Source organism: Theobroma cacao, chromosome 2 (genome assembly GCF_053813885.1).
Source record: "Theobroma cacao isolate CCN51 chromosome 2, ASM5381388v1, whole genome shotgun sequence".
NCBI lineage: Eukaryota > Viridiplantae > Streptophyta > Magnoliopsida > Malvales > Malvaceae > Theobroma > Theobroma cacao.
This window is the reverse complement of record NC_142640.1, coordinates 4,803,581-4,825,651: the sequence shown is the minus strand read 5'-3', so window position 1 is coordinate 4,825,651 and position 22,071 is coordinate 4,803,581. Positions and strand designations below refer to the sequence as shown.

The 22,071-nt window shown below is 38.6% G+C and overlaps 6 protein-coding genes across 6 annotated transcripts; 1 reads left to right on the top strand and 5 right to left on the bottom strand.

Moving 5' to 3' along the window:
• Nucleotides 1–426: 426 nt before the first annotated feature.
• LOC18607870 (protein LATERAL BRANCHING OXIDOREDUCTASE 1-like) lies at nucleotides 427–5,224 on the bottom strand. Its single transcript, XM_018116076.2, has 3 exons — nucleotides 4,656–5,224; nucleotides 1,045–1,372; nucleotides 427–892 (listed from the first exon to the last, which is right to left on the bottom strand). The coding sequence occupies exons 1-3, from the start codon at nucleotides 5,105–5,107 to the stop codon at nucleotides 632–634; spliced, it is 1,041 nt and encodes a 346-aa protein (XP_017971565.2). The 5' UTR covers nucleotides 5,108–5,224; the 3' UTR covers nucleotides 427–631.
• Nucleotides 5,225–7,692: 2,468 nt separating this feature from the next.
• LOC18607869 (protein DMR6-LIKE OXYGENASE 2-like) lies at nucleotides 7,693–9,605 on the bottom strand. The gene is made up of 3 exons (XM_007042264.3): nucleotides 9,071–9,605; nucleotides 8,273–8,600; nucleotides 7,693–8,058 (listed from the first exon to the last, which is right to left on the bottom strand). The coding sequence occupies exons 1-3, from the start codon at nucleotides 9,520–9,522 to the stop codon at nucleotides 7,798–7,800; spliced, it is 1,041 nt and encodes a 346-aa protein (XP_007042326.3). The 5' UTR covers nucleotides 9,523–9,605; the 3' UTR covers nucleotides 7,693–7,797.
• Nucleotides 9,606–10,052: 447 nt separating this feature from the next.
• LOC18607868 (BAT2 domain protein) lies at nucleotides 10,053–14,747 on the bottom strand. Its single transcript, XM_007042263.3, has 9 exons — nucleotides 14,337–14,747; nucleotides 13,585–13,776; nucleotides 13,207–13,304; nucleotides 12,170–12,254; nucleotides 11,895–12,098; nucleotides 11,558–11,814; nucleotides 10,955–11,045; nucleotides 10,629–10,845; nucleotides 10,053–10,504 (listed from the first exon to the last, which is right to left on the bottom strand). Exons 1-9 carry the CDS (start codon nucleotides 14,556–14,558, stop codon nucleotides 10,293–10,295), a joined length of 1,578 nt encoding a protein of 525 aa, XP_007042325.3. The 5' UTR covers nucleotides 14,559–14,747; the 3' UTR covers nucleotides 10,053–10,292.
• A 680-nt stretch (nucleotides 14,748–15,427) lies between these two features.
• On the top strand, nucleotides 15,428–16,749 carry LOC18607867 (putative inactive receptor kinase At1g48480). The gene is made up of 2 exons (XM_007042262.3): nucleotides 15,428–15,920; nucleotides 16,145–16,749. Exons 1-2 carry the CDS (start codon nucleotides 15,428–15,430, stop codon nucleotides 16,681–16,683), a joined length of 1,032 nt encoding a protein of 343 aa, XP_007042324.3. The 3' UTR covers nucleotides 16,684–16,749.
• A 512-nt stretch (nucleotides 16,750–17,261) lies between these two features.
• On the bottom strand, nucleotides 17,262–19,535 carry LOC18607866 (Leucine-rich repeat (LRR) family protein). Its single transcript, XM_007042261.3, has one exon. The coding sequence runs from the start codon at nucleotides 19,533–19,535 to the stop codon at nucleotides 17,397–17,399; it is 2,139 nt and encodes a 712-aa protein (XP_007042323.3). The 3' UTR covers nucleotides 17,262–17,396.
• Nucleotides 19,536–20,599: 1,064 nt separating this feature from the next.
• On the bottom strand, nucleotides 20,600–21,956 carry MEE14 (maternal effect embryo arrest 14). Its single transcript, XM_007042259.3, has 3 exons — nucleotides 21,686–21,956; nucleotides 21,520–21,593; nucleotides 20,600–21,149 (listed from the first exon to the last, which is right to left on the bottom strand). The coding sequence occupies exons 1-3, from the start codon at nucleotides 21,915–21,917 to the stop codon at nucleotides 20,829–20,831; spliced, it is 627 nt and encodes a 208-aa protein (XP_007042321.1). The 5' UTR covers nucleotides 21,918–21,956; the 3' UTR covers nucleotides 20,600–20,828.
• Nucleotides 21,957–22,071: the final 115 nt, after the last annotated feature.

The window sequence follows — 22,071 nt, the reverse complement described above, 5'->3', positions numbered from 1 at the left end:
CGTGCCATATTTGCCCATTTTAAATGGACTAACATGCTTTATGGGGCAGGCTAAAGATGCTAGGTAAGTAACGTCTCAACTTCAATTTTGTACTGAATCTAAACTAGACAGGTTGCCGAAATTCATCCACAATCTCTTGGCTTGTATCACTTTTTTTTTCTTTTTTTTTTTTTTTTATAATTCGAAAAAACGAAATTCGAACTCTACTTTTTAAGTAAGAGAATTATACACCAACCAATAAGTTAAATATTTTCTTTATTTGGTTTCTTAGACAAACAATAAAATGATGTCTGATCCACTCAACAATCTTGTCTCTGTTCATTCCCAAAGTAATTTAATTCATCAAATCATGTTTTAATGCAAATGAGTGAGGATTTGGTTGGGAAGAAACCCGTAAATGAAAGGATTAAGAATCCTTCCAAGTCCTTCATAAAATGACATCGATTCATAAAATAATATGAAAATGATCCATGATGCTTCCTGCAGGATTGCTGATTTAATTTAAGTCTTAGGGTCTTGTAGCTAAAACATAGTAAAGGATGTTTTAGTGTATATATGATACAAAGTCTCTGTTGATTATGCCATGAGCTGATATGAAAACAAGTGCTGGTAGTAGCTGATACTGCGGCAATCAATCAGACCTCTTGAAATGATGAATTTGAATGTTTTCAGCTTCAAGTTTCTTATAGTTACTGCCGGTTCTATTGACATAATATTTTCCCCAGTTATACTCTTCATACTTTGCTGGATTTTGCTCATTCACTAGCTCCTCTAGAGGCTTCACTGTGACATAGTGAGAAGGGAAGAAGAAGAATGGAATAGAAAATCTTTCCCTTTCGGAATTCACCACCACTCTGTGCTCTGCACTCACATAAAGATCATTACTCCAAACCTGCAAAACATCATTTGTTAGGCTCTTCGTTGCAGGCATAAAAAAATAGCAGGGGATCATAAGCCAATGATTAAGCCAAATGTTCGGGTGCCTTGGTGGTAGGTATATTTAAGCATAAGGAACTTGTCTAACAATGCCAAAAACCATGGTACCTGAAGACTATCAGCAATGTTGATGATATAGGCATTTGGTATTGGTTTAACAGGAATCCACTCCCCACTTGACTGCTCCTTAATCTGTAACCCTCCGACGTCATCCTGAGCAAGGACGGTCAAGGCACCTCCATCCCTATGTCGACCAACTCCAAGTGCTAGCTCAGGGGAAGGGCAAGGAGGATAGTAATTAAGCCTCAGCATACCAGTCTGGTGTTTGAAGTAGTCACCCAACCGATTAGCAGGCGAGCCTAAGCTCAGAGAGATGAGTTCCAACAACTTGAAAGCTAGTTTTTCCACCTCTCGAGCATACTCCTGGCATGTCTCCCTACATACACAAACAATTGCATAAACTAAGTGCAAAACCCGACGCTGTGATCGAGGGGTGATGAGGGATGAAAATGGCCACATCAAAATTGTTTTTTCGAAAGCAATTGGGATAGGAGATTCAAATCTAGCGGAGGTGAGAGCCATAACGGAGGCTTTTTTTCTGTTCATTGCATCCATTTGGGGCCATTCCCACACCTTGACCATTGAAAGCAATTCAAGAAACGGTGTTAAGTGGGTGAATCAGCCAACTGGGGCCCTGTGGAGGTTAAGGAAGTGGATTCTCCATATAGAGAGACAGAAAAAGGATGTCAAAAGCTGGGAGCTGAAACACATCTTTAGAGAGAATAACCAGTTGGCTGATAGCCTCGCAAAAACAGCGTGCAACGCACTGAGGACTTTATCAATGTCCAGGAATAACATGTAAGTGCATGTATGTTCTGCTATTGGATGTGTTTTACTCATGAACAGGTGCCCAAAGGCCATGATGAGGTTTGTCTCTTGATGGTGGAGGCTTTCTGTACGGTATGTGTATGTGTAGTGTCTGCAGAAGACGGAGGGTTGGGGATTATAGACTTAGAGATTAAAAAAAGGGCGATGCTTAACAAATGGATATGGAGATACGGGAAACGATAAAAGCAGCTTGTGGAGAAAAGTGATAGTTGAGAAAAATGGGAGTGATCCTACCAGCCTCTTACCAGACATAAACACAAATAGGATGTGTTCCACCACTTGGAAGAATATTATTAAACCCCTTTATACCACTAGTGAGTATTTTTTACAGGTTGAGAGGCTGTTGCAAATGGTGAGAATATTAGATTTTGGATAGACAGATGGATGGAGGGGGATACCCTCAAAGATCGGTTTCCAAGGATTTATGCTCTAGCTCGGAATAAAAATGGTTGCATCAATGAATTTGGGCATTGGGAGCATGACCTATGGAGACGGGATGTTGAACTTAGAAGAATGCCTTTCGGTTGGGAAGAACAACGATGGAGTCAATTTAGAGCTACAGTGGAGGAATACCATTTAAACAAAGAGATGGAGGACAAGCTCCTGTGGAAGAGGTCTGCCTCGGGTAATTACACAGTGAAAGCTTTTTGCAAAGAGTTGATGCATTCTGATGGCAGCAGCAGGGAAGGATGGAAAGAGGTTTAGACAAAGTTGGCACCATTTAGAATTGAAGTCTTCTGTTGGCAGCTACTTCATGAAAGAGTCACTGTCAAGCATGAGCTGGTTCGAAGAGGGCTTTTATCCGTCGATGCAGCAAGGTGTGCTTTATGTCATAAACAAGAAGAAACGGTTAGTCATCTTTTTATTCATTGCCCTGAATCATGGAACCTATGGATGAAATGGAGTGGTAATTGGGAGGTCCAGTGGGCTGTTCCTAATAATATTTCTAGTTTCTTCTCTATGTGGAATAATGTGATTGTTAAAAAAAGAGAAACCAAAATCTGGAAACTAGTGTTTTATGCCACTGCTTGATCACTATGGCTTCACAGAAACGACATGGTCTTCCGAGGAAAAGTATGGGATGTTGAATAAGTTTATGAAATTAGTAAGCTGAGAGTTGCTACATGAGCAAAAGCAAAGTGGCCTTATGCCTATAGTGCTGTGCTGGACATCTACAGAAACCCAAGACTTGCGCCTGGAATGATTAAAACAACAAATAGCAGGCAGGTGGAGGAGTGGGTTAAGCCAAGCCAAGGAAAGATGAAATTTAATGTTGATGGAGCTGCAAAAAGGAGTCCAGGGGAGACCGAGATTGGAGGAGTTCTAAGAGACGAAAATGGAAGCTTCAAAATTACATTCTCCAAGGCTATTGGAATGGGGGATGCAAGCTTAGCAGAGGTTAGAGCAATTAGAGAGGCCTTTTTTATTTTTTCAGTTTCTAAATGGGTTACAACACATGAGTTGATAATTGAAAGCGACTCTAAGAATGCAGTAAAATGGGTGAACAACCCAAGGGAAGCACCATGGAGAATGAGGAAGTGGATTCTCCACATTGAAAGGTTGAAAAGAGTATTCAGAAATGGGAGGGTAACCACATTTTTAGAAAAAAAAACCAAGTGGCAGATTGCCTGGCAAAAGAGGGGATTCAGAGACAGGAGGATTCAATTAATATTGTTGACTGAGGCCGGTTGAGGGTGGGGTGGAACTGAAGAAAAGTTCTGATTTCTGGAGCAAGGAAACAGGTTTGATTTTTTGAGCTATGAAAAAAAGGCTCCATCAAAGCTATGCATGTCTGACCCATTTTTTTCTTTGCTTTGGTCTGGATAGGATTGTCTTTATGATTCTGTTTTGATCATGTTGACTGATGTTTATAGCTGTGCAAACTTTCTTGTCATTAATGAGTGGATTTGAATGTAAATCTGGGAGGGGCTAGGATGTGAGAATATACGAGACTGTATATCAGGGGGTTTTTTTGGGACTTGTATAGCAGGCTGTTGCTCTGATTTGTTGTGTAACAGAGCCCTAGCATTTTTGTAAGGGAAGGTTTTTATGCAAGTGGGTTTTACATCAAAACTCATAGGCTAAAAATCGTCCCATGCCTGGCTGGAATGCTTACCCAGGCCTCATTAATAAATCAGTTAATTTTCAAAAAAAAATGTGTAGTGTCTGCGGTGAGCATGTACAGGGCATGATGAAACTGTTTGATGGGATGCGGGAATGTATATAATTCTACTTTCTGGAAATGTGTTGTCTGGTTACTGGGTAGGGGAATGTTGTATTTTTTGTGTAAATGATAAGGTCAGGCAAAAGGTTTTGTTTTTGTCAAGGCGACCCTATGCAGATGCTTAGGACAACCAGGGATCTCCAGACTTTTTGTATTGAATCACCAGAGGAATCTTCTATAGGGTGATTTTGAACTGTTATACTCGTATCTAGAGCGTGTCAGGACAAAATCTTCTTGTATGCTTTTCCAGAGGTGAATGTTTCCTCTGCTTCTACTATACACTGAAATTTTAAGAAAAAAAAACTACGTGCAAAACCCAAATTAATTAAACCCATTATGACTCCATTTTAAAGAATACAGGCATGGCATCTCTATGATCTGAACTATTTTCTTCCTCCTTTATGGTTTTTGGGTTTTCTGGTGTCCTGAGTGTATGCCAAATTCAAGACTTACTCGGTTCTTGTCAAACATATACCATGTCCATATTGATCCTAAGTGAGCCCTAATGCTAACTTTCCATGTGAAAACTCTCATCTGAAATTCTATCAAAGACAATTAAGTATGCATAGTCTGAGCAAAATTTAAACTCTAAGGTCAGTTTCTTTACCTAAACTCAGGGGGATACTCAGGCCACTTGTTAGTATACGTCGTTATTTCCTCATCATCAGGCTCTGGCGATGCTGGGAGCAGCGTTGGGTCCTGGATCAACATATCAAAGACCTCCTTCCAGTCTCTGACATTCTTGGTATGCTCCTCATCATGGTACCCCGTAAAATTCAATTCATCTCGTTTAACCTTTCTCTTTTCCTCTATGGGCAGATCAAAGAACGCTTTAGCCACCTTCTCAACCCTGCAGCGCAGTTCCAAGGGCACCCCATGATTGATCACCTGAAAAAATCCCCATTTTTTGCAAGCATTTCCAATCTCTGAAGCAATTTGTTTGGTGTCTCCAGTGTTATAAACAGACAGGTCGATTACTGGGATTTCATTGACTTCGATGCTCCTTAGTTTTGGTCTGTGTTCAGGTTCCTGGATGAAAGCTGGATCAATCTCTCCCATGGTGATACCTTACCAGAGCTGGTAGTTAGACAATTGACAGAGTTGCAGCCTATCTCAATTTTCTGCAACAAAGTCCAGTGTTGCGCAACTTTATCCTGTCTCGTTTTATATACATTGAACGTGGACAATTTTCCTGATTAATAAAACAAAATTGGTTTGGGGTGGGTGAATAGGTGATAAGGGGTGTCGTGGCGTGAGGAAGTACATAGTCTAAACCACCATGATATATTTAATAAAATTTTACTTACCTACCTTTGAAAACTTGTTTTCCTTTTAATCCCTAAAAAGGAATTAAATTTGACTCTTTAAAATAAAAAATAAAAACATTTTTCATTGAACCATTCAAGTAATGAAAGTATTTATTCATATTCAGGAACGAGAACCGACTGTTCGAGCTACGGAAGTTAGGAGTTAGTACATGGGCGAAGGTGAAATGACCTCGAGGGTTTGGAGTGGCGCTGGACACGTACCGAAACCCAAACATCAGCAAAGTGCTAAACAGAGCGAAGAGCATTAGGGTTGTTGACGAATGGAATACTCCACGCCAAGGTCAGATGAAATTTGTTGGCTGCCCCGGACCGGAATTGGGGGAGTAATGAGCATCATAATGGACTGGTGAAAGTCATTTTCTCAAGGGCTATAGGTGTGGGAGATGCAAGTTTAGCTGAAGTTATAACTTATAACATTATTAGTTATAGTATATATTTCTTTGTTTGTATAAACTTATCATAATATATATACTTAAAAAGAGTTTGTAAGATTAAAGTAATTTTGTAATTTATTTTTTTTAATTTCATGTAATTAAGGATAAACCTATAAATTTAATTAAATTAATTCATGAAAGAATGATTATTATCAGCTTGTAATGTCTTTAAAATATATACTCTATATATTGTTTTAATTTATAAATAATATAATTATCATTATATGTATCCTTTAAACATAAACATACTTACTTTGTATTTTGTGTTAACGTTACAAAAATTATAACTTATAAAATTATAAAATTATAAATATATATACTTTTATTTACATAAACTAATAATATATATATCTAAAGAAAGTTTGTTTGTGAGATTAGAATATAATTATTGTTTGTTTGCTTTTATAAATTTAAATTAAACAATGATTGTTGTAAACTTGTAATTTTATTGTTTGTTTGTTTTTTTAAATTTAATTATTAGTAAATTGTATGAAATACAGATGTGAATTGTGAAATATAATTTAATTGTATATGAATACGAGTTTGGATTTGGGTTTGGGAAATTAAATATCCATAAAGAGTTTAATAAAATTTTTTAATGTAATCGGGTTTTTAAATGAATTTTGGTAATTATCGGATAGTAATTATGTATTCAAGTTCAAATTAGGATAACAAATTTAATAAATATCTGAATAATTATAAGATTCGAATTTTTTAAAACTTAATAAAGTTTGGTTTTGAATATCTCAAAATTAATGAGTGTCCTACCCATTGACATCGAGGCAGAGGGTTAAGGGGTTTCAAGAGCAGAGGCCTTTTTTTTGAGTGCAGGAGTGAGTCTGGTATGTTCCCTTTGTTCTTTTTCGGCTCGATGACACTTTATAATCAATTGTTAAAAATCTACTACTCTACAGCACTCAATTACTAAAAATATATATTAAGTATACTATTAATCTAGATTTTTATGTAATTAATGACATTAACAAACCTATTAATGTTTTTACAATTTTGTAAAGATAAATAAATCATGAAAAGATGTTTTAAAATATAATAAATTATCTCACAAGACTTAGGTCTTAAACAATAACAACATAATTCTATTAATAATGGTACTCAACAATGTTCTAAGTAAAGTCGTATTGAGTTTGATCTAAGTTTCTACTACTGATGGTACTTAACAATGTTCCAAGTTAGATTGTGTTGAATTTGATCAAGTACTTTCTCAATAGATCATGAATTGAGAAAAAAAATTTAATTATTATTGTTTTAGTTATAACACCATTAAGAAAAATTTTTGAGTCTGCCCCTGGGTGTTACCAAGGTTAAATTTGCTGAATCACTGAACTTGTATGGTTGAGAGATTGGATGTGTGTCTTGTGGAAGTTTCATGCTGGATGATCTTTGCAATTGGCCAAAAGCAGCCTTCCTGCTTTTATTTCTGTGTTCTGAATGTTGGGCAAGTTTATGCCTTGTAAATTGGTTGAACTGTGTGATTTTTTGTAATTGGGGAATGGAGGTGAGATGAATGCCTCATGTTGAAGGGGGGTTGCTGGGTATTGTTTTTGCGTACACGTTTCTTACAGTACCTGATCTATTGTATAGTCCTGTAGGAGATACTTTTGGAGATGATTCTGCGCTGTTATTCTCAATTTCAGAAAGTAACAGACATGAATCTTCTTGTTGCATTCAATATACTATGAATTTTCAAATATATATATATATATATTCATATTCAGAAAGAAGTCTATATGGCAAGGAACTCTCCCAAATTCGGTGGTTCCCATGCAGTTTTATCTAATGTATTAGTAATGTTAGCATTCAAGTTGAACACACAGAGTCATCCATGGAAGCCTGGATTACACAACATGAAAGTAATCTTGGGTTGAGAAGAAATATTTTTATTCTGATATCAAGGTTCCATAGCATGATAAATTACAAGAAGCCGAATCTAGTGCTTTACTAGCAGGTTTGTATATACATCAGCAACTTAATTAGATATCTTAAAATTATGAATTTGAATGTTTTCAACCTCAAGCTTCTTGTAATCACTGCGGTTTCTAGCTACAAAAAACTTTCCAAAGCTGTATTCTTTATACTTTGCTGGATTTTGCTCATTGACTAACTCCTCCAGTGGCTTCACCATGACAGAGTGACAAGGGAAAAAGAAGCATGGAACTGAAAACCTTTCCTTTTCAGAGTTCACCACCACCCTGTGCTCCACACTCTCATAAAGTTCATTACTCCAGACCTGCAAAAGGGCAGCGTGTGAGCTAATGGTACAAACTACTGACAAATAATGAGCTTTTACCCTTATGGCCTTCACATCTATTTGAGGGATGGCCTACTCTAATTAACCTGTTGGGACTACAACCATACGAAATATTGAAAAGAATAAACAAAAAAGAAAAAAAATTGAATAGTTGCAAGAACTTGACTAATTAGCCAAAATTAATCCCTGGTACCTGAACAGTATCACCAACATTGATGATGAAGGCATTTGGGATTGGCTTAACAGGAATCCACTCTCCATCTGTTTTTCTCTTTACTTGTAGTCCTCCAACATCATCTTGAGAAAGGACAGTTAAGGCACTAGCATCCTTGTGTCGACCAACACCAAGTGCTAGGTCAGGGCAAGGGCAAGGAGGATAATAGTTAAGTCTTAGCATGCCTGTATGGTCTTTAAAGTAGCCACTCAACCGGTTAGCCGGCAAGCCTAAGCTTAAGGAGATGAGTTCCAACAGCTTGTAACCTAGCTTTTCCACCTCTCGAGCATACTCCTGGCACACCTCCCTAGCCAACATAAACAATCCTTGTATGAAACCAAGTGCCAGATTAATTCTTGCTTAGAAAAAGTTGCTGTGAATCAATTCAGACAAATTATGGTGATTTTGATACCCCAGAACTTTGACATGACAAATCACCAAATCAATTGCCGAAAAAAAAAAATTAAAAATCTTTGCTAAAACATGGTCATTTTAAACCAACAGTCAACATCAGGAACTATAGGCATATGGCATTAGTAATTTGCACCATTTTCTTTCCCCTTTTAACTCATGCTTTTGTGGTATCCCGAAGTTGTAAGCTGAAGTCATTCTTGTAGGCATCTGTTATCGGCTCATCTCTAATTCTCATATCTATCAAACAGTCATAAGTTTGCTCATCTTTATTTGCTAATCCTATAAACATATGAAAAGTGAAATGATAGACCTATGCTTTCTGGAAGTGACCACCAAAAATCCCAAAGGCAAGATTTATATTACCTGAACTCGGGAGGGTTCTCAGGCCACTGGTTAGTCAACGTCCTTATTTCTTTATCCTCAGGCTCAGGCGAAGCTGGGACAAAAGTTGGATCTTCTAACAAGAAATCAAAGACTTCCTTCCAGTCTCTAACGTTCTTTGTGTGCTCGCTATCATGGTACCCCATAGCATTCACTTCATCTCGTTTAACCTTCCTCTTTTCCTCTATGGGCCGATCAAAGAATGTTTTCGCCGCCTCCTTAATCCTTGTGCATAATTCCAAAGGCACCACATGATTGATCACTTGAAAAAATCCCCACTTTTTGCATGCGTTTCCAATCTCCGAAACAAGTTGTTTGAGGTCTCTAGTGTCAGATACGGAAAGATCAATAAGTGGGATTCCCTCGATTTGGATGGTATTGAGTTTGGGTCTGTGTTCGGTGGCTTGGATGAAAGCTGGATCAACTTCTCCCATGGCTCTCTTGAGAGTACGGTAGCTACTTGCTAGATAACGGTAAATCACTGCGAGACAAAAGACAGTGGTTACACTGTCATATTCTTTTTATGTGATTATGGTTTTTTTACTTTCTTAACATACATTGAACATGGACAGTTTCTCTGAAAAAAACAAATCTTGTGCAGTGGGGTCTATTTTGGAAGGTTTTGCTATGTTTGCCAAACTGTGATTGCAGGGCTTCCTGGTTGCATTATATTAGATCACTCTGTTTCTACATTCCTGTATTACTACTGTATATAGAGAACAAATACCATTATAAAAAGAAAGAGATAAAAGCCTTCCCCATTCAGTCTCTGTATTGTGCCTGTCCACTGTTTTAGTAAACTTTCGTGTAAAGAAATACACAAGTTTTCTAGAACTTCTTCGAAGGCACAGCTCGGTATAGTGTACAAGCTTCGCCTCTCGCGATTTTCCAGAATGCTAAACATAGAATCAGGGAATCAAGGCCAAGAAAATTTCTGAAACCTCATGAAGCTAGATCTCTCAAATCCGTAGAAAGAATATGATATTTGAATTTCTTTTGATCCTTTATGTGGAAATAGACTGTTTAACGTTCAAGTTTAACACCAAGAAATCTACACAAAAGAAACTGCCATAACCCCTGAATTAAAATGAGCTCAGTTTCAATGGTGTAGCATAAAAAGTTCAAAGAGAGACTGGGGGTTAAACTCGTCTAAAATGCAACTATTTACATGGAAACTAACAAGACACGTAGAGAATTCGTGTTTTCAAGCGGCTGGCATTGTGGTTGAAAGGACTACATAGGTCAAATATTGGAGTCCATCCTTGATTTTGCTCACTGCAGTGGTCTGATCACCGTGGAGATGTTCGAAGAAGGCATTAGCTTTCTCCTGGATTGATGCCTGTGGAAGTGCTTCATGCGAATCTACAGTAGCACTCTTAATGGCCGCTAGATAAGCTTCAGCTACATCAGATATGCCTGAATAACACATTTAAAGATAACCACCTTCAGCTATCTGTGCTCACATGTACCATGTAAAAATATAACTGATCTAAGAAGATAACAGAGGTACATGCTGCCGCAGGGGGGCAAGAAATATAACCTGTGATAAAGCTGCTGGATACAGCTTCCGCATATCCTATCATTGATTGTGCCTTTACTCTGATTAATTTAGCTTTTTCAATGGAATCCTCAGGCCAGTCGATATTTAGCATATCGCCATCAGCATCTTCATCTTGAACTTTGTTAGCACTAGATATGATAGATTTACCCAGCATCAGGAGCTGAGACACTGCAAAACAGCACATTTCCGAAAGCCTCTGCAAAGACATGCATAGTCATTTTAAATTCACCAAGGAACCAACAATAAAGATCATGTCCTAAAATAATTGTCAAAATGTTCAAAATAATTCAAAAATATCTCAATACATGAACCCCCTCTGAGTGCAGCGACTCTAGCCTTCCAGCAGTTCTTTGAATTATATCATTAACAGCTAATCCTGCCAATGCATTTGTGAACCTGAAAATGTTTTGGAACTATTAACAACCAAGCAGTATCAATTATAATTAATATTATGCTTATCTGGAAAAAAAAAAAAGACTATAAATAACACTATAAAATGTGTTAAAAATCGTTGATCGCGAGCAATATTTTTTGCTGCATGTCCATCTGATTCATACTACATCAAGAAACCCTACACACTTGTCACCATGCATATAATTTAAACAATCTTAGGCGAAAATCCATTTTTTATCTATTTCAAAGCATGTGTAATATTTAGAGTTGAAAAGATGAAAATGGAGTAGTTATCAAGAGGAGGCTACTGAACGATATGGATACAAAATCAACTCAGTTAAAGGAAATTCAACTTTGATAATTAGAACTGGATGAGCTCCTGAATGAAAGCCCTAATAGAAGATACCTATAAGTAGTGCAGACATTCAGAAAACCATATTCTATACCCAGTAATACCTTGGTGCAGAATTTTCTGAGTGAGGTAAACGAGAAAAAAACTATGTTTAGCAAATTACCCAGCAGCCATATCAGCAGCCTTGCTGACACTTGAATCATGCAAATTTTTCATCTCATCCTGACTGCCCTCAGTTCCAGTCTCTATTTTCTTTCCTTTGGCCAACTCTGGACCATTCCCCTCCATTTCAGCATCCAAACTGAAAATTTGCTGGATTTGTTTAAGCTTTCCCTCATACACAGATTTCTGTTCTGATGGTAACTTTGCTTTTCTTCGATTGAATAGAAGGGCATAATGGCTGGACAATGCTTCCAGTTCCTGACAGCATTACAGTTCAGCAATTTGAAAGATATAATCATTTCAATAATCAAACTCAACTTCAAGGATAAGAAGTTAACCTCCAACTGCTCTGGACCTCCATATATATAGAAGCATCGATCAAAACTGACTTCCTCAAATAACTGATCCTCATCAGATGGCTGTTCAGTGCCCTTAGGGTTCTTTTCAACTTCGATACCAGTTTCAGTGATTAGTAAATCCATAGTCTCCTTTCCCACATATTCAAGCACTTGCATTCCCTTTGTTGTAAAAGCTTTTCCAGTCTGCCAAATAAAAATGAGAAATAAGAGATCATTGCAACACTAATAAGCCAGAAAACAAGGCCTGCACAAACCTCAATTAATGATGGTGCAACTGAACCAGTGGGTAAACCTCCATGCTGAATAGAATCTGCAATGTTTGCAGCAGAATGCTCGAGCCTAAACAATAAAAGAGAGAAAAACTTATTAGTGGAAAAATGTTCAAGTGTATTCATTTCTTGAGTTTCATGACAATAATTGTAGAATTGTACTACAACAAGGAGAAAATAAAGGTAAATTATAAAATGATGACACAAAACCAAGCAGCCTAGGTTACTCTGTTGTTAATCTTAGCATTAAAATCCTCATTTCTAGAAGTATGCATCCACCCAAAAACAAACTTTAAATATCCTAGATACCAGGAAAATACTACTCAAAAAGTCTCATACGGACCATAGATGAAAAAATCCATATCCTGTCCAAAAAATGTGACTCAACTACAGCCAACTTCCCTGTTTTTTATATTGAAAAATGAGCCCTACTAAATTTCACTTGGAGCTTTGGCAACTGCTGTAGGAGGTGTGATGTACATGCACTTGTTAACCAATCCTTCCTAATTCTCATCTTGGCAGTTCCAACTGAACACTTTCCATTTTTCATTATTCTCAAAAGTGAAGATTTTTTTACCATCATTTTTCACTTTTTTGTTTTTGTTTTTTTTTTTCAGTGTGCAGCCTCCCTACAGAAGGCGCATGGGGGTGTCTAGTCTCCTGTTGTTCCTCAGTAGCTCAGTGTTAGAGCTGGTTGATGTCCTGAACATTGTCACGGCTTCACGGAGGGGGAAAATCCAATATACTGCAAATATTCCATGATGATAGAACCCTGAACCCATTGCTTTAGATATTAAAGATATTCATATTGAATGAGTTCTGAAAATTTTGAAGATGCATAGCAATTAATAAGCATCAACCCATTCGTTTTTTATTTTTTGCTCGTTAGTTCCTGGGAATCAACTAATTATTTGAAAATCAAACTCTCTCTTGCTTGCGATTTGAACAATCAATCTTCGGCTCTGGTGCAACTAATCACAATTGGAAAGGAAAATGATACATTGAAATGCAATGAAACATACTTCTGAACAAGATTGGTACCCCCTTTCCATGCACTCCCTAGTGCTTGCCATGCACCAGAAGCCAAATTCTCCACAGAGTTGTCAAAAACCTTCAAACCCTGCAAACATTGCAAGTAGGACATAAGATGATGCTCAACCAATATCAAAAACAAAAATATTGATTCTGATTGATCAATATCAAAAACCAAATATTGATTCTGATCCATCGTAATGCTATAATATGACTGTCAGTGCACTCTGGTGTGTCTGCAGAAAAAAGGACAGAGTTTCGAACACAAATGAAAAAGCAAAAGCTGCAGGACTATCATCATCCCAGATTTCTGCACCAAGTGCTAGTACACATAATTTCTAATATCAAAATGGATAAAAAAGACTTGCCTGGCCAAGGAAAGAATCGTCACTGGCTTTCTCTAACTTATCCAGAGCAGACTTTCGTAGTTTGTCATTTTCATCTTCACCTTCCTTTTCAATTGGAGATTCCTCTGCTTCTTCCTCCTTAGAAGATTCTGAGTCTTCAGCAAGTTGCATATCTGCCAGGCTCTTGGCAGCCTTTTCTGCAACCACAGAAGCCTGCATCAAGAAAGCACTGCTTAATAAAATTGAAAACAGCATGATATCACCATTACATGATAAGCTATTGCGCATAATTCTTATAAAAAATTATCAGTTTATCCTTTCTGAAGTGTAAATGACAACCTTCACTATTTATAAACTCAACACCTCGCCTCTGAATTTTCACACAAGATAAGGTCCTTGAACAATGGCACATTTCTAATGCTTCACATATCAAACACAAATTTATTCCACTAACAAAGAGGAAGGTTTAATTCAACAAAATAAAACTTCTCTACTAAAAGCAATACTGAATAAGGCTTCCACAATTCACAGTATCAAAAAGCTACGAAATTAAACAACCCAAAAGACTCTTTATTCAAAATGGTAATTCGAAAAAAAAAACCCCCAAAAACAACCAATTTCACTCCAAGATCTGAATACCCACATTTCCAAACATAATTCAAAAAACAAACTTTAATTCGAATACCAAAAACAATACGGAAAAACTGTTAATCCCATAATTTGATAGTATTATATATATAAACGAATACGTAGAGAGATAAAATGAAGCTTACATTGCGACTGATCTCCTCAGCGGCAACAGTAGCAGCTTGTTGAAGATCCGAGAGAACAGAGAAAGCAGAGAAACCCCAACCGCCCCATCCTCCTCCACTCTTTGCTGTCGTAGTTGATGCTGATCGTTGCTCCTCCTTCTTGGGTTCTTCTTTTTTTCCTGCAGATTCTCTTTTTTCTTTATCTTCCATTTGTTGTGGTGGTGGGTTCTTGGTATCTTCCATTTCTTTTCTTTGTTTTTGTACCAAAAAATGCAGAAGAAATTAGTGACGTAAGTCTCAAAAAAACAAAAGTTCTGCTTTTGGCTTCGATTTTCTTGTGATTTTAATAACAGAGAAGAGATTGAATGAGATCTGCACAAGGATGCTGGAGCTTCAAGTTGTTGAGGATAGCGGCTGTTTTCAGTCGAAAATGGACCACGAAACCGTGACTCAACGTGCGTTTGAAGGCAATCAACTTTAAAACGATGCCGTATCTCTAAAAATTAAGCAAATTAAACGCCTGCGTTTTGTGTTGATTGGGCCAATCTTCCCCTTCTGGCTCTTTCCAAACGGACCAAACCTATTCCCATTGTCGACCCATTGTTAGTTTTCCACTTTTGAAACTAATAAAGTCCTCTTGACCGCCAATGTCAAAGTTTATAAGGTGTTTGAAATCCATTATTGCATTTGATTCAGCAGCTAGTTGATTGATCACTAATCATCAACTAATGCATGCTAAGAAAATTAATGATCCTGATTGATGGGTACTTTCTTGCATTTTTTAAATTGACCAAGTTTTAATCTGTTTACTACTACATTTAATCAAGACCCTTTTGTCTCTATACAATTTTTGTTCTATCAGAAGTTTGAAAATGAATTTCCTACGTACACAAGGCAGTGAAAGGGTCCGGTGTGGCTGACTGGTCATCCCAAGGACCATGGTGGAATAAACTATGAACCACTACAAGCTAAAAAATACAAAAGTGAAAACAGGGGAAAAAATTATGCTACTACTATTCTTTAACATTTCATGAAGGAAAAAACTGAAAATCTTAAGTCTGCCAGGTTCCCTGATAGAGCAGCACCAGGAGGTTTCTGTTGATCCATTCTGAATGTTGGGACATCATATCCGAGTAGTGTTGGTTTGTGGGAGCATCGTACTTGCACTTATCTATGCCTTTCTTGTTTTGATATGGGCTAGAAAAAAGAAGCCTAAATCCAGTGATGGAAAAGTGACAACTACAACCCCAGTTTCATTGTTGGAAGTTAAGGTGACACTTCCTATGGAGGTAATATTTGGGGACATAACAGTTGCCAAGAAATATGATCCACCAGAACTGGCTCAGATTCCAAAAAATAGGCTTGGTGAAGGTACCCTGGGGACTTTGTTTAAGGTTGTTCTTAAATGTGGTTCAATTGTCACAATCCGAAAGATCAGAGAAGGGCTGATCACGGATGCCGTTAGTCTTGACTTGTGGATTAACTTCTTTGGAGGAATCCGGGATGCTTGGCTCTTACCAATACATTTTAGTTTTTGGTATGGAGGAGAGGCTTTTATTCTGTATGAGTATGTGATCCTGGGGAGTTTGGAGGAGCTTTTACATGGTAAGCTACGATTTCTTCCTATATCTTAACCTAATTTTCATATCCATTTTCTGGGGTATATTTCTGATTGAACCTGATTAAACTAACTTGTCGAACTGTTAATTGCAACTCTAACACATATTCTGTCGAATTCTTGGAGTAGAAACTCTGATGCTTTTGGCAGCTTATAGATATAGATGATGTTAGAGCTCTAATTAACTTTTCTATCATTTGCAAATATGCAGGCAGCGAAGGGATTCAGTTCACTCCATTAAACTGGGGAATTAGGAAACAGATAGCATTGTGTGCAGCACAGGCAGTTGCCTCAATTCATAGCCGAGTAACTCCAAATGGTGAAGCTCTGGTTTGTGGGGTGATTAAGGCTTCGAACATCTTGATTCGAATGGATTTTTCTGCATGTCTTTCGAGCTACGAAACACCTTACCTAGTACCTCCGGAAAAGATGATCAAAAGAAATTCTGGCCGTGTGGCGCCTGAACTGAAGAATCTTCCAAAAATGTTTACACAGAAGTCTGATGTTTACAGCTTTGGAATACTGCTACTAGAGCTAATTACTGCGAAGAGGCCTTCAGTGACCAACCTGGGAGCGTACATAAAAGAAAAGAAAAGGAAAGAAGGACTGACTAGTATATGCGATGAGAAATTGGGAGAAGTGAAGGAGAACATGGTCGGAATGATTGAAATTGCCTGGCTTTGCCTGTCACGCAATCCACAAGATAGGCCTTCCATGGATAAGGTAGCGCAAATGATCAAGTCTTTGTAACTAGAACTTTTTGGTCCTTTTGGTTTCACTTTGGAGACAGGGAGATTAGAACCAATTATATTGTAAAGCTACATGTCTTGTATTTAAAAGTTATAAAATCACAATAAAATGAAGAAAAAGCAATAAAAATGGTGAAACTTTTGGCTTCACGTCATGTTTCATGACATAACTGAAATTGGCTGAGCCTAAACATGAACATCACAGGATGCAACAATTGTTCTTGTTTATTATTTCATTATTATTCTATTGTTGATTTATAATTCTTAATAACATAACAGAGTTAAGGCATTGGTGTGTATTTATCATTTGTTTAAAGCTGTGTGACATTTCAAAAATATGAGAAAGTATATGATTATTTGGAATGTTTTCTTTTTTCAATGTCATGCAGATATGCCTATATGAAATGACGAATTCAACAAAAATAAATGCACTAAATAATTACGCTTAAACTCTAATTGGCACCTTGATTTTGTAGCAACCAAAAAGGGAAAAAAAATGAAAAAGAGACAGATTAAGGGAACGGAGGAAACTAAATCAGATGTAATGGAGATTCATATGCATATAAGGAACTTCTCTACTTAATGGAAATTGCAAATCCATTGAGAAGTCAAGCTAACAAAATGCCTGTGTGCTTTAGCCTCTTTTTGTCTTTTTTCATTTTTATAGCCAAAAGGGTGAATATACAATATAAAGATGTTTTAAGGCTATACTATTTAGTAGCCTGGGAACATTGGTGGAGGTGGCGAGGAGTACTGGAATCCCAAGTTTGGTGGGAGGACAAATTCCTCGGTAGGTGGCGGTGCAGAAGCAACAGGAGGAGGAGGAGGAGGAGATGGAGTTGGAACTGGTGGTGGTGGTGGTGAGTAAAGCGGTGGAGGTGGGGATCGTACAGGTGGTGGTGGTGAGTAAAGCGGTGGAGGTGGAGAGTGGACGGGTGGTGGTGGTGGTGGAGAGTAGACGGGTGGTGGTGGTGGTGGTGAATGGGCAGGTGGTGGAGGGGAGTAGACTGGTGGTGGTGGGGAGTAGACAGGAGGTGGTGGTGGTGAATAGACAAGTGGTGGTGGTGGGGGTGAGTAGACTGGTGGAGGTGGCGAGTGAACTGGTGGGGGTGGTGAGTAGACAGGTGGAGGTGGTGGTGGGGAATAAACTGGTGGTGGTGGTGGAGAATAAACTGGTGGTGGCGGTGGTGAATAGACTGGTGGCGGGGGTGAGTGCACGGGTGGGGGTGGAGAGTAGACTGGTGGTGGAGGTGAGCGGACGCCTCCAACAGGAGAATTACCGTGTGGGTCAGGTGAAGGCATTGGTGACGATTTTGGTGGTTGGGGAGTTGGATTCTCCGGTGCTGCTGGTGATTTTGGTGACTCGGGAGTCGGCTTCTTAGGTGCTGGGGGTGGCTCCCGAGTTGGGTTCTTAGGTGCTGGTGGCCTGATAGGAGTCACTGGAGATTGGTCATGTGGATCAGGTGACGGTGCTGGTGCTGAAGATGGTGGATTAGGGTGCCCCTGTACCGGAGGTCGTCGATGTGGCTCCTCCGGTGTGGATGGTTTCGGCTTTGGTGTTGGAGGAGCTGTGACGGGTGGTTTTGGCTGTGGCTTTGATGGACTGGATTCATATGGTGATGGTGTCTTAGGAGGGTGTGGTTTGGAAGGTGAAGAGCCTCCACCACACTTGTCCTTGCTACAGTCCACAGGGCGGCTCACCACTGGGTAGCATTCCTTGGCTGACTTCTGCTTTGGCCTACCACCTAAACAGTTGCTGGTGTCATCTATCACAATGTCCTTCCTTGAAGGTGGAATGCAAGCATTGGCCTCTCCCTTGAAGTAGTTGTAAGAGAATGTGAAATTGGACAAGCTCGACAACTTGCAGACATTCTCGGGTACAATTCCTGTCAGCTTGTTGTGGGAAATATCCAAGAGCTCAACCTTCTTCAAGCCCGAAAAGCTTTGTGGCAAGATACCTGTAAATGAGTTGAGGCCAGCATCAAAGACAGTCATGTTGCTAAGCAACCCAACTTCTGCTGGGAAGCAACCACCAAGGTCATTGTTCATGAAAGTTATCTCATTCAGGTTCGCCATCTTGCCAATGCTGTGTGGAATGCATCCGCTGAATTTGTTGTTGGCAAATGTCACAACAGACACCGTGGATTTGCCAATCGTTTCGGGAATGGTGGAGGTGAACCTGTTGTTGTTCAAGAACAACGCATCCAGGTCCTTTTCGAAAATGCCACAAGGTAATTTGCCTTCAAAATCATTGAATCTGACATCAAGGTACTTGAGCCCTGGCCATGATAGAACAACTTCTGGGAAAGGACCAACAAAGCGGTTGTTGCTGACATCAAACTCATGCATAAGCGTAAGCTTAGACAAGCTCTTAGGTATAATTCCACAAAACCTGTTAGAGTTTATGTGGAACAATGCAAGATCAGTCATAAGCCCCAACTCTGCTGGAAGGTATCCAGCAATGTCAGCATGATTAAGATCAACGCCGGCTACAACACTCAACTTGGGGTCATCCAGTGCCGGGGCACAGAAGACACCGGTGTAGGCACACACATTGGGGCCAACCCAGTTGCCAGTTGTGTTCAATGGATCAGAGTACATTGCCTTTTTCCAGGCTTGAAGGGCAATGTAAGCCCTCTTGAGCCTTTGATTGGCGAAAGTTTCAACTATTTTGACTTCATATTCAAAATCCTCTGGAAGTTCGCCATTTTCAGGGAGGGTTAGGAGCTGGCGATGAGCAATATAGGATGCTTCAGCGTCAGACAATGCAAAAGTGAACGTTGATAATGAAGAGAGAAGAAAAGAGAAGAAAAGAAAGCAGCCAAAGGCCTGCAATCTTTGAGGTTTAGCCATTGCTGACCACCTTGGTAGGCCCAAGGCTGCTTATAGAAGGCAGATGGTTCTGAAGAGGGGTGGATTATATTGAGGGAGAAGGAAGGTATGGTTTGGCAGACATTGAGAGGTCATTGGAAGTTGGCTCCTGTTTTAGCACCGGAAAGTTTGTTGGGTTCGTCTGGACACCACAAAATTTTAGACTTGCCTCTAATTTTAGACACAAATTTTAGGGAGGGGCATTGCATGGTTCGCGGGATGAAGGCTAAATGAAACCAGAGCTCAAAACTAACAACTGACCAAGTCCCCTTGCCACATATCTGCTGCCAGATTGTAAGCTTTATGGCTGGACCTGGACATGAAAATCTTCTAGTTGTGAACAAGATTAATCTGTAATTCTATATTCCCCTTATAACATCAAATTCTTGCTTCTATATTTTGGCACCTTAAATGTGGCATCTGATGTGACAAATTCCTGATAATTTGCAATTTACTTGTTTGTCAAACACAATAGTTTAGTTATTTTCCCCCTTCTTTCAACTGCTCGGTTCTGATAACTGGAGGAGAATGCATAATCAACAGAGTCACAGTAAAGTCTGCAGAATGTAAGCTGCAGCAACCTTCACAAGATTCATGCTCACTATTTAACTACATAAAAGAAGACCTGGGATTTTCAATCCAAAATAGTTTGTCCCCACTGGCCACAACATAGTTGGATGTGACACAGAATCGTCTCAAAACCTGCTGTGGTTCTAGAATGTGAAGAATTTTACTGCACTGGTTCTGACTGCCACTTGGATTACAACTCAAATTACTGCGACTTGAGGTTAAATGAAAAATTTGCCCTTAGTTTAAGTGCACAAGCCACTAAACACGTTATGTTGGGAAGAGCATGTAATCATTTGCTTAATTTCCTAGTTCTGCTCCTATTTTGTTAGTTTGGCTGTACTTCTCTTATAACTTGTTAACCACAAATGCAAGGAACCACATGTCTAAAATCCATCCCTAGTAGTACAAATATACTTTGTATGAATGAAAGCAAAGAAAATTTTGACTATAGATACAAAAATGAGCAATGAACAATATTGTTCTGGCAATGCAAGCAAACTTTCAACAATAACAGTCATTTTGCCACTATGATACAACTCTCCAAAGCAATCCCATTTTCCAATATCACACAGCTCAGAGCTTCACAGTCACAGCCCCTGGAAAACTTTTTTGCTAGAAACAAAAGAAAATTGACTCTTAAAAAACTCCCCCACACTTTTATCTACAATGAAGCCATATGCTAATTCAATTACAAGGTTTCGTGTATCAATCGGTTTCGTGGTCAGGGACAGGAGAGTACCAAGCAGGCGACGTGCCTTTAGTTCTAAGCAATCTAGTAAAGGGCGAATCAGGCATTCTAGCTCTCTCTTCCTCCTCTATTTCCTCTGCAGATTTCGGCAACCCATCTGGGATATGGTAGAATCTTTTTCCTTCATTTTCAGTATTCAATGGCTTAGACATACTAAAATAACCGTTGCCGTTTCCCTTGTTGTGGATGGCAGCAATTCCATGTAAGCATCCAATCAACGACTTAACGCCCCCTGCTTGAAGAATTAACTTCTCTACATCTTCTTTCGGTGTCTCTCTCTGTTATGCATTAAGGAGAAAAATTAAAATTGGAAATTACAATTATGACATTAAAAAAGATTTTTTTTCTTTTGCTTTGATTTATTTACTAAAAATTCAAACAGAAATTAATTAAACTAAAAAAAAGGGGCTGTCCATGGTAGCTTCCTAATAAAACTACCACAATCTCATCACTAAGATACAAATATTGCGAATTATTATGGATTTTATAAGCTTCACAAAAGAGTTTAATTGATTGTCGCGTACTTATTTTATACTAGTTAAACTAATACGTACTTATTTTCTTTCTTCTTCTTTCTTTTTTTTTTTTCTGTATTTTCTCATCATCCAAACAGGTGCAATGCTTAAATTTAAAATCTAAAAAACTTGCCTCAAGATCTTTTAGTTCGAAATAAGCTCTCCAGCAACTATAAGAATCGTCTCCTTCAAGCGTCGAACAATAATCTGAAAATTTCAAAATTTCACCGAAATCAATAAAAATAACGAAGTAAATACTATCACCTAAGTTTAAAAATGTTATAAAATTAATTACGTACCAGCGAGCTCGTTCTCGGATTTCTCGATCAAGGGAGGCTCTTTAACGGCACGCTCGAATTTTGTTCTGCTAAAAGGCTCGAGCTTCGGTATGTAAGCGTCGCTGCTCGAGGAACAACGAATCGTCGAAGCGAATCTCGTTTTCGACGACGGTGATAATCCAGTACGGTGGATATCTTTAGCCTCGACCAGGATAGGAGACGAATAGGTACGGAGTTGAACCGACTTTATCATCGCAACCAAACGGACACAAAAACACGGAGTTTTCTTTCTTTTCCGCTAAATCTTGTTTTGCTCAAGATCAAGAAGATGATAATGTGGCGATGCGGTTAAATAGTGGACCGAACTGGATAAGGATCTACGATATTTTATTGCTATTAAGGGGATT

Coding starts and splice junctions, on each gene's coding strand:
- LOC18607867 (XM_007042262.3), top strand. CDS start 15,428: ATGTTGGGACATCATATCCGAGTAGTGTTGGTTTGTGGGAGCATCGTA. Junction 15,921..16,144: donor TTTGGAGGAGCTTTTACATG/GTAAGCTACGAT, acceptor GCAAATATGCAG/GCAGCGAAGGGATTCAGTTC.
- MEE14 (XM_007042259.3), bottom strand. CDS start 21,917: ATGATAAAGTCGGTTCAACTCCGTACCTATTCGTCTCCTATCCTGGTC. Junction 21,594..21,685: donor ATCCGAGAACGAGCTCGCTG/GTACGTAATTAA, acceptor TGAAATTTTCAG/ATTATTGTTCGACGCTTGAA. Junction 21,150..21,519: donor TCGAACTAAAAGATCTTGAG/GCAAGTTTTTTA, acceptor AATGCATAACAG/AGAGAGACACCGAAAGAAGA.
- LOC18607866 (XM_007042261.3), bottom strand. CDS start 19,535: ATGGCTAAACCTCAAAGATTGCAGGCCTTTGGCTGCTTTCTTTTCTTC.
- LOC18607870 (XM_018116076.2), bottom strand. CDS start 5,107: ATGGGAGAGATTGATCCAGCTTTCATCCAGGAACCTGAACACAGACCA. Junction 1,373..4,655: donor GAGTATCCCCCTGAGTTTAG/GTAAAGAAACTG, acceptor TTGTGTATGTAG/GGAGACATGCCAGGAGTATG. Junction 893..1,044: donor ACATTGCTGATAGTCTTCAG/GTACCATGGTTT, acceptor GATGTTTTGCAG/GTTTGGAGTAATGATCTTTA.
- LOC18607869 (XM_007042264.3), bottom strand. CDS start 9,522: ATGGGAGAAGTTGATCCAGCTTTCATCCAAGCCACCGAACACAGACCC. Junction 8,601..9,070: donor GAGAACCCTCCCGAGTTCAG/GTAATATAAATC, acceptor TATGTTGGCTAG/GGAGGTGTGCCAGGAGTATG. Junction 8,059..8,272: donor ATGTTGGTGATACTGTTCAG/GTACCAGGGATT, acceptor GCCCTTTTGCAG/GTCTGGAGTAATGAACTTTA.
- LOC18607868 (XM_007042263.3), bottom strand. CDS start 14,558: ATGGAAGATACCAAGAACCCACCACCACAACAAATGGAAGATAAAGAA. Junction 11,815..11,894: donor GAGGTCCAGAGCAGTTGGAG/GTTAACTTCTTA, acceptor TAATGCTGTCAG/GAACTGGAAGCATTGTCCAG. Junction 11,046..11,557: donor GCTGCTGATATGGCTGCTGG/GTAATTTGCTAA, acceptor AAACATTTTCAG/GTTCACAAATGCATTGGCAG.